This window comes from Cyprinodon variegatus, unplaced genomic scaffold, assembly GCF_000732505.1.
Source record: "Cyprinodon variegatus isolate N-32 unplaced genomic scaffold, C_variegatus-1.0 Scaffold207, whole genome shotgun sequence".
Taxonomy (NCBI): Eukaryota; Metazoa; Chordata; class Actinopteri; order Cyprinodontiformes; family Cyprinodontidae; genus Cyprinodon; species Cyprinodon variegatus.
Genome location: NW_015150660.1, coordinates 838,955 through 848,671, shown reverse-complemented (window position 1 = coordinate 848,671; position 9,717 = coordinate 838,955). Strand labels below are relative to the sequence as shown.

General features: G+C 39.5%; 1 protein-coding gene across 1 annotated transcript in view; it reads left to right on the top strand.

Moving 5' to 3' along the window:
* uspl1 (ubiquitin specific peptidase like 1) overlaps positions 1-9,717 on the top strand; it is a 20,201-nt gene that overhangs the window by 5,902 nt on the left and 4,582 nt on the right. Inside the window, exons 4-7 of the mRNA XM_015380106.1 lie at positions 2,895-3,708; positions 5,223-5,333; positions 6,965-7,094; positions 8,118-8,243. Of these exons, the coding sequence (XP_015235592.1) occupies positions 2,895-3,708; positions 5,223-5,333; positions 6,965-7,094; positions 8,118-8,243 (1,181 nt within the window). The remainder of the gene's footprint in view (positions 1-2,894; positions 3,709-5,222; positions 5,334-6,964; positions 7,095-8,117; positions 8,244-9,717) is intronic.

The window sequence follows — 9,717 nt, the reverse complement described above, 5'->3', positions numbered from 1 at the left end:
GTCAATTACATTATAGGCTATATTCTATAATGTAATTGACTATGTTCTCTTGTTTAAGATTTTCTAGGAACTTCTAATCAGTAATGCATGACCCCATTTCCTTGGGATACCAATATGACTTAACCAAGGGGCCTTCTTGGTCATAAGGCAGAATAAAGAGCATATTATACATCTGCAACCGCACACATCAAATGTCGCTTGGGTCTGCTCGAGAACCAGTTTTGCTGGTATGCTTCTGCACCGTCGGTCTGGAATTTTTAGGGACGCACAGCAGTTTCCCGCCAAAGCGCTAGGGGGAGCCTATTCGAGAACTCGTGAAAACTTTGCCGGATGGTCACGGTAGCTTTGGCGGCGCCGGCGGGAGTGTTTATCTTCCAAAACAACAATGGCGCGTCTGCAAGATATATCACAGTCATGAAGATGGATCTAGAGTTGCTAGACACAGAGAGGAACAGGTTCTGGAATATCTCCTTCCTGGAGTTGGCAGAGACCTTAGCATCTTTGTATAATTTGTGTGAGGCATCGTACAAGTGGTTGTATTTCCGAAACTCCTCGATTAACCTTTCATAGAGTTGCCCATTTTAGTTGTTCCTCAGGTTTTTAAACATGGCGCGCCCCGGCACCGAATCGAGAAGCAAGACCACACAGACAGTCGGAAAGGCATACCAAGGACCAATCACAGCTGCTTTTTGTCTGTGCACTTCCGCTTGAGGTCTGCGTGGGTTTGTGACCATCTGAAGCGTAGTCAGGATTTTTTTTTAGGTGCACGATGATGGTTGCAGAACTTCTGCGCGGGGGGTGTTCATGCAGAGAGACAGATTTGAAGGTTGCAGATGCATAAATTGGCCTTAAGGGTCCACATTTATGTTCCACGCATGGGGAGCAACGATGGTAATGCAGGAAAAAACTCCAGGGTTCACTGTTAAACAGCTGCAAAAAGAACTGAACGGAGACATGGAAAATAGAAATCAAATTGTGCAAAAGGGTTGATCCTGCATGAAAATCCCCCAAATACTGTCTTTATGTTGAAAGTCAGTGTTTAGTTGTGCAAGCAGTACGGTTACTGCAGCGTCTGTCCTGACAGATGGACAGAGATGCAAGTTGGACTCAGAAATATCATCTCATGCTTCTGAGAATTAGACTGTAGAGTTTTTCTTTTTTTTTCAGCCAGGAATCAAGTGTTTACTGAAGTTTAAGAGGTTTGCTTGGTTTGAAAAAACATTCAGACTGTTTGTCAAAAAAACTTAAACGGGGTGCAAGTTATCGACTACTGAATCAGTCTACAGTCGTTTCATGTTCTCGATAACTACTGATAAATTGATAAACTGCAGAATTCTTAAAAATCTAAGTTTTCTCTTGTATTAAGAGGATCTTAACATGAAAAGCTATCCTGATTTATTAGGGCACATAGTTATATTCCAACTTTTTATTGTTCCAGCTGTATTGAATACTGACAAAAAATGTTTAATTACATATTATTGAACTTATAGGAAGTAACAAAACATGAATGTTTCAGGTTATTGAAGGCGTTGCTAGAATGTCTTCCATTATGTTATTTTTTTCAGCATCACATCCTCGCCTTTAGAACACGGCAGAGAATTTATGCTGCTACGTCATGAATCACTATTAAGGTGATAACGTGAATTTTTGGAGGATTTATATATGCAAACAGAGGTGCATAAAGTGGGTTCTGCATCCTAGTCTCCATTAAACGGTGTCAATAATCCCAGACCGGAGCATTCCTGGCTGTACTTCTCTTGCAAATAACAGTGAAGCTCTGGTTTAGAATGAACAGTGGAGCCTTCTAGTGGATGGCAGTAACAGAACACTGAAAGGAAATTCTTTCATGCAAACTTTACAAATGAATCTACGGAAGAGGATTAGGGCCACTGGAAAAAAAAAAAGTTAACTGATTTTTATATTTTATTTCAGTTAAACATGGGGAATTCTGACTTTAATCTCAGAATTCTGAGAAAAAAGTTAGAATTCTGAAATTAAAAGCCAGAATTCTGAGATAAAAGTCAGAATTCTGAGATTAAAGTCAGAATTCTGACTTTTTTCCCATGTTAAACTGAAATAAAATTAAAAAATCAGTTAACTTTCTTTTTTTTCAGTGGCCCTAATCCTCTTCCGTATGAATCAGTTGGAACCAGTTTTGATTTAATAATCCATTAAACCTCAATTAATTGTAGGTGGATAGTTTGTTTAAATCCCTAATTTGAAAGTTTTGAAATGAAGAGAATAGGCATGTAGTGAAATGCAAGACTTTGCTTTGTTATGTACTTCTTTCAGGTAAGCTCTGCTCCTGTTGATCTATTGTGTTTGCATATTTGCGTTTAGTGTGTCCAGCATGCTGGAGTAAATGTCGCTCCATGTGGAGCGTTAGAGGGACAAGCTGGTCGGATTTTTGGGACACTCCTTCATTACCCGACAGATGAAGGTCTTAAGTTAACAGCGATGTTTTCTGCAGCATGCTTAAAATCCAAAAGCTTTCTGCTTTTGCTATTGGGGGTCCTGATGTGTTAACACCTGAGAGGAAATGAGATCAATGCTAAATATGTGCCCATGCCTGCAGGCTGGTCTTTATTATGGTTTGGTGATAAACAGGCTGTATAGATGTTTATGTTTCCTGTATTGTCTTTAGTTCATCTTTCTCCAGCACATGAATACACGTTAATACTTTTTATCTCTTCCACAGTTTAAAGATTCAGTTCAGGAGTTTATTATAAATGACTGATTTGTGAAATGGATTTTTAAAAGGTCTTAACCAGAGATGCATCAGCATTTGTGCTTTACCTGATTTTCATGAAAAATACAATTTAGATAGATAAAGTTAAATGTCCTTATCTTCTGCATCTCTTTTTTTAATCAATTTGTTTCCCTTCCCCATTCAGTGTCTCTTCCCATTGGTCACTCGACCCTTGGAGGATGTTTTGGCAAGCTTGAAACGCGTGGAGTCTACTGCGGGGGTGAAAAGGAAAAATGTCTTGGCTTTGGATGAAGAAGATGCGATTTGTCCGATTAAACGCCAGCGACCGGTCGAAGATGGTGAACTCCTTCCACAGAGTGTGCCTCACAGCTGCTCTTTAAAACCTGCGACAAATGGCGAGAGCGGGAACCCAAACAGAGACATTAAAAAGGTGGACGGATCCAACAAGGAAACTCCAGATGCTGAGCACAGGAGTGATCCTGCTCCTCCTGCATGTTCCGCCTCTCCGGGACACTCCTCAGAAGTTTTGCTGACAAGTAGTGAAGCAGAACCTCCTGCCTCGTTTGTTCACCTCGTCTCCCCTGATGTAATAAAGCAGAAAAACGATCAAACTTCAAACAGATGCAACAGACTGTATTCCAGTGAAGCTGTTCAATCAGTTAATGTTAAAACCCCATCGGCCCTAAGCAATGAGGAAACAACCCCCTCAGAGAAACAATCACTCATGGAGAACATCCCCCCAGGTCAAGATGTTAACGGCTTCCATCCAGAGAGCCAAGATTTGTCTGAAAATCTTGTTTCTGTTCCAAAACAGCTGCTGTGGAGGAACAGCCACAGCCTGTGCTGGCTGGACTCCCTGCTGGCCGTGTTAGTGAACTGTAAGAGTTTAAGAAAACTTGGAGCTAAAGACGAGCCTCAGAGCTCGTCTGTGTGGCGGCTCCTGAAAGAATACGAAGAAATCTGTGCTGCCGTCCAGGAACATCAGCAAACTAGCACAGGTATGTTTAACTATACTTCAGTTTGCTTAATCTGAAGATAAAGTCTGGATTATTTTAAAATTTAAGCAAACAAAACTTTTGAAGTTAAGCTTCATTCAAAGAGGTGATTATGCTGCGTTCACACAGGACGAGCTTTGGACAGCAAACAAGTGTCTGCTGCTTCATTTTTAAAGCTTGTACACATTAGGGTCAGACTCGCTGATGCATCTGCTGCTCCTGTGTTCAATGGCAGAGAGCGGCTTTGCTATATTTGCTGTTATCAGTGGTTGAAAGTAGTTTGAAAAATCTCTTAAGTGAGAAAGTCCACCTCAAAAAGCATCTTCTGTGCAATCAGTTCATCAATATTACAAACTTTAAGGTATAGTGGAGGATTTTCACAAATTTTTTAAAACAACCCACCCTTTCAACTTAAAAAAAAAAATTCACATGCACAACTCTGTACCTGCTCCCAAGAGGGAGCGCCGGTTTAAAAGTTGCTGTTTGCGTCTCTCGTACAAGCTTACTTTCCTAAAGATTTGCAATTTTTCCACTATGTTAGACTCACCACTGGTAAGTGAAAATGGGGACGAGCACGTAGGACGGCCTTATGTAAACATAACACCAGAATGATTGACAATTAGGAGGACCACTGATTTTGTAGCCTAGTAGACTAGCCCCATCCGCCAGCGGCCAAAATCCTTTTTGCCTGCAAGTGGTCCAGCCTCACTCAATGCCCCGGGCCTTAGAACTGGCGGACCAATCACAACGCAGAAATGTGTTTTGAATTTCTGGATGCAAAGCTGTTTTGAGGGCGGGACGACAAAGCTGCTCGAAGCTGGGGAAAGCACAACGAGCAAGATGGCAACAACTATTGAACAGTTCTCGTTTGACTCTGCTTTAGACTTGGGGGTTTTCGTTGAAACGTGAGCAGGAAGTGGCTCTACGATCATTCATTTTTGAGAAGGGCGTATTCACCGTTTTACCGACAGGCTGTTCTTTTTACACTCCCCCACCAGCTTTCTGTCGCACGTTATGTCAGTTGCACTCATTGGTCAGAACGTTGGCCAATTGGCACAGACACGGTTTGAAAAACAACGGGTTGTTCTCATCAACAATCTTCCAATGTCTCATTCATCGGGGCCAGACTAAATTACACATTTAATCTCCCATTTAGTCTGGTTTATCAGGCTACTGATTTTCATGATCCACCAGGAGAAAGAACATCCTCCACTATATCTTTAAAATATTATTTTAAGTTCAATTTATCCAACTCCAGCAGCTGCTGCTTGTGAAGCTCATCACATGCTTAGAAGCTTGTGAGGTGCTGCTCAGATGCGTTAAGATGAGCTGCAGTGCCTTTTGATGCGCCTTGAAGCACGTCAACCTTTTACTTGGCATGTAAACCTGCTGCTTCAATCGCGTGCAGTCTGAAAGTAGTGTTAGAATGGCCCAAATTATTTGGTCCATCATGTGTAAACGTGTCAGCAGTGTAGAAAATGTAGTGTTTATGTTGACTGAAATCTGTTTTTGGATAGATGGCGTTGTGAGGGTACCAAACCATGTGCTGCAGAACGCCCATGTTCGCCTGGAGAGTCTCAGGATGTCTGTTTTTGAGCTTCTGCAGCCCAAACTCCACTGCAAGCTGGGTAAGACGGTTTACATCAGCCTTTTTCACAAACCTTCATGTTTCTTAAAGCTCAGTCTTCATGATCTTCATGCTATAATGTCTGATTTCTGAGTGATGTGGTAGTTTGTTCCTTCTCTGAATAAGTACAGGAACCTAAATCGGTTCAGGACCAAATCATTTCCCGGGCTTCTCACAGCAAAACGTTACAGACGTTCAAGATGTCACTGGACCTGATTGATTATTTATTTATTTTTTGTACACAAGTGTTTTTCAAAGCGGCACACATGGAAAAATAGAAAACATTGAAACGGCCTTTGGAGCCGTGGTTTCGGTCAACTTAACGTTTAAATCTTGACCAATGCAGAAACATCTCCAACAAATTGATGCTGATGTTTTGTTTACGGTCCATGGCTGATAAGGTCATCTTGGGCACTTTGAAGCTTAAATGTGGAAAAGATATTTTGCTCCAACACACATATGTAAGGAATTTTGCTTCAGGTTAGGGCTGCAACTAACGATTATTTTGCAAATTGATTAATCTGACGATTATTTTTTTCAGATAGCCAAAAATTCCCTAAAGAAGATATTTTACGAAATTAATCGAAGTGAAACTAAACCTTTTCCACTCGAGGAGTTGAGAATAGAGCATATAGACAGATTAAAACATTTTCTTTCTGTTTGTTTGTTTGTTTTTTATCTTAAATGCAAATTGTTTACAAATATTTTTACAATCTTGGTATAGTTACTGCTCTAGGCGGGTTGCTCTGTCAGCTGAAGCCATGTTTTAGAGACACTCTAGTTAAAGATTAATCAATTACTCAAGTAGTTGACGGTTATTTAAATAATTGATTCATTACAATTAATCGTTTTATCCCTACTTCATTCTCCCTGACTATGAGGGAACAAATCCAGCTCAATGTTGTGTTATTTCTAATAATAGATAGTTTGTGTTTTAGTGGCCAGTAAGAGTAAAACAGAAGGTACGGATCTGTGTGGGCTGGTTTCCTGTAAACCTAAATGTTACTGTTTCTGTAGACGATAATAAAAGGTTCGTTAGAGAGGATGCTAACAACAACAAGCCGTTTGTTTTTCCAGTTTTGGATGGTTTGGTGCAGATGGAAAGAGACGGGAGCCTCAGCGTTCTCTGACCATCCTCTGTAGTCAGAATTCTAAACCATTGAGACAAACTCTTTATGTCGTCTTTTCTCTCCAGCTGAATATTTCTCTAACCTCCCTATTAGTTCTTTCATTTGCATTTTGTTCCCTCATATTTTATCCTTCTAAGCTCTTTTGAATGTATTCTAAAATGTCCCAATTTTTTTCTTTTAAGCATAAATCTGCTAAAGGTATCTGAAAATCATGAGAGATGTCTAAGCAGTCTAAGCCTTTAATCAAACTAAGTGCTTTTATTTTCTACTTCATTCAGCCTTGGCATCACTCTTGCATAAAGATAAAATCCAGTCTCATGTGTGTTGACCTGCTTAACAGAGGGACGCAAAGCTATTTTTTAGATAACCAAGTTAAGGAGAAAATATCTGATTCAGAAGGAGAAATTAGCTCTATGTAGCCTTGCTTTCTGTTTGCACATTTAGTTTTTGTTCAGAAATGATGTGTAGTGTCTTTAACACGTCATCATTCTGCATTCTTCAGGTCAAAAGGAAACGCCTGTTTTCGCCTTGCCTCTTCTGCTGTCATTGGACTCCTGGATGGAGCGCCTCTTCCAGACCACTTATACCTGGGAGTTCAAGTGCAGCAAATGCAAAGTGAACACAAAAGAAAGGTTGGTGATGGTTTGTTTTCTGCACTAAATCAAAGGGAAGCTTTAAAATCTTAAAACCAAAAAGATATTTCTGTTTTTAGCAGCCTAATATCGCTAGAATTTATCCAGGCTGTTTTTTTTATGTTTATCCTCAGTGCTGCAACTGTGGGCATTTCTGACCTATTCTCTATGATAAATTCTATCAAGAGTTGTTTTGTTTTTATTTTTCCAACTCAAACTCATGAATCTCTGACATGTGAACTATGAACCACGTTCATCTTGTAACCAATAACAGTGAGGAGGTAGGACAGAACTCTAAAGCTGTTGGAGAAATGAAACAATTTGGTTAATTACCAAGTTTGCTTCATCTTTAAAGATGGAAACCAGGGAAAAAAAAGTGTTCTTTATCCTTGAAATGTAGACATGTGAAGGTTTGTGAGCTTTGGAGAGATGAGACAAAGGTTGAGGTCTGAAGGAACAAATCCTACAGGAGGGTTTGACAATGATACAAATGGAAAAGCAGCCAATGCTTTCTGTAGCTTATGATGGATTGGTCTGATTCAAAGACACGTTGGACCTTATTGGAGTGCAGGAAAATATTAGACGCCTTAAATAAGAAAGAAATTGTGAAAGAATGCCCTTCTTGTTTCTGTAGTAATATTGGAATAAAGAGGTGGCAAAGACTGCGCTTTATTAACTGTATTTTCAAAAATAATTTTCTGGAAATGCTTTTTTTTTTCTAACTCAAACTTTAAAGGTTTAATTTGACAAAATATGAATGTATTTTAAGGTGTTTTACGCATCTTTCTATGAGGAGTGGGTTTCTAAAAACCTAAAGGGTTTAGAAACTGATTGACGTGAAGAATCAGCGAAGGAACCTGACATGTTAGTAGAAGTTTTCTTCCTGTCGGTAATATTGAACCAATTACTGTATCAAATGGCCTGGTACAAAATAAGTGCCTGGATATGCTGCAGTTTAACACTTTATTGACTGAACTGTGCTGCAGTATTTGGATGACTCATTTGTTTTTTGTTGCTTTTCAGGGTTGTGAAAACTCTCCCGACTTTCACAAATATTGTCCCCGGTTGGACCCCTCTTAACGCAGCTCATTTGGCTCCATGTAATAATTGTTGCAAAAAGAACCAGAAGAGGAAAATGTTACTGGAGAGGTAAGTTTTAAAACTCTACACCTATAAGTAGTGACAGTAAAAGTAAGGCAGATGTCTCAAACGTGGGTCTATGCCTTTCACGTCTTTGCCTTCCAGGATCTACAGAGCTCTGCTGATTGGCTAATATTTCAGTTAAATGAGTAAAGTTTGAAGGGCAAATTTCTTGAAAGCCAGAGTTTTAGATCCTTCATCAAGCTGTCTTTAAAAAAAAAAAAGTTGAATAGTGCTGGGCTTCATTAACATAGCCTTGCTCAATTAAACTCCTTTAAGTGATAATACAGGGTTTCCGCAGGTGATTAAAAATCATTGAATGTCATTAAATTATTATTTTTTTTTAATTAAGGTCTTAATTGGCATTAAAATTCATTAAATGTGTTTATTTTGTCATTTAAAATGCTTTCTTTAAAAAAAAAATTGTTTATAAAAACAATTTTGTCAAACATATTATAGGTCTTAGAATTGTCACCAAGTCATAAATAGGATTTTATTTTTGTAGTTCATATCAAAATTAAGATAATTCACAAATTTTTTTTTGACATTTAACGATCGGCTTAGCTGCAACCATTATCAGTTCCTTCCTGATAACAGAACCAATAAAACAATGTTGCAAACAGACCTTGTGGCGATGCGCCGATAACTTTTTACCTGGAAGTGTAACTTCAGTGAAAATTGGCTGTCCAACTAAGAGTTTTCTGCATGGCTAAAAACAACACTAGGTAATATTTATGAGGAATGGCGTATTTTTAGCAAGAAGTCATTCAGGCTCAGCATGATGGGAATCAAAGCTGTGGAGTCAGACGTGTGAAGAGTTAAAAACGAAGCACCAAAATCAAGTTACAGAGAAGCAGCAGCTATTTCTCAGTTCTGTTCCCCCTCTACAGCCATCTCCAATGTCTAAAAAAGCCCCAGTAGTACCAAATCTCTGGATAATGTTTGGTGGTTCGCCTACAATGAAAGCAGAGCTATTATGGAATTGAGTAGGGATCTTTTTTTTTGAAAAAAAGGACATGGCTGGGCAAACATGGCTACTACGGTCTATCAATTTTACAGACAGAGCTGCATTTCACTCATCGCATCCCTTCCACGCTGCTGTGTTTACATCTGAGAGGAAGAATAAAAAGAAAAATCTTTCTTTGCTCATGCGCCCTGAGGGATTTGCCCATGACTGTATATCAAACATTTTTGATTATATCCTAACCTCAGGATTCCTGATCTGATTTCGTGAGGTGGTTGTGAGAGGCTGATCGCCGCTCCCTTGTACACTACATGGCCTACGACGCACGATCAGGCTGAAAGTCGGCCCGATCGAAAGATTCTTGCACGACTGGAAAATCGCCCCGAAAATCGCACAGTGAACGGCGGGCTTAAGTAACCTAAAGACATCTGCTATGAATTAGATTGATATTTTACTTTTAATTCTTTTGAGTCTGAAGCTAACTATGTCATTAGCCCTGCATCAAAAGGCAGCTCACGG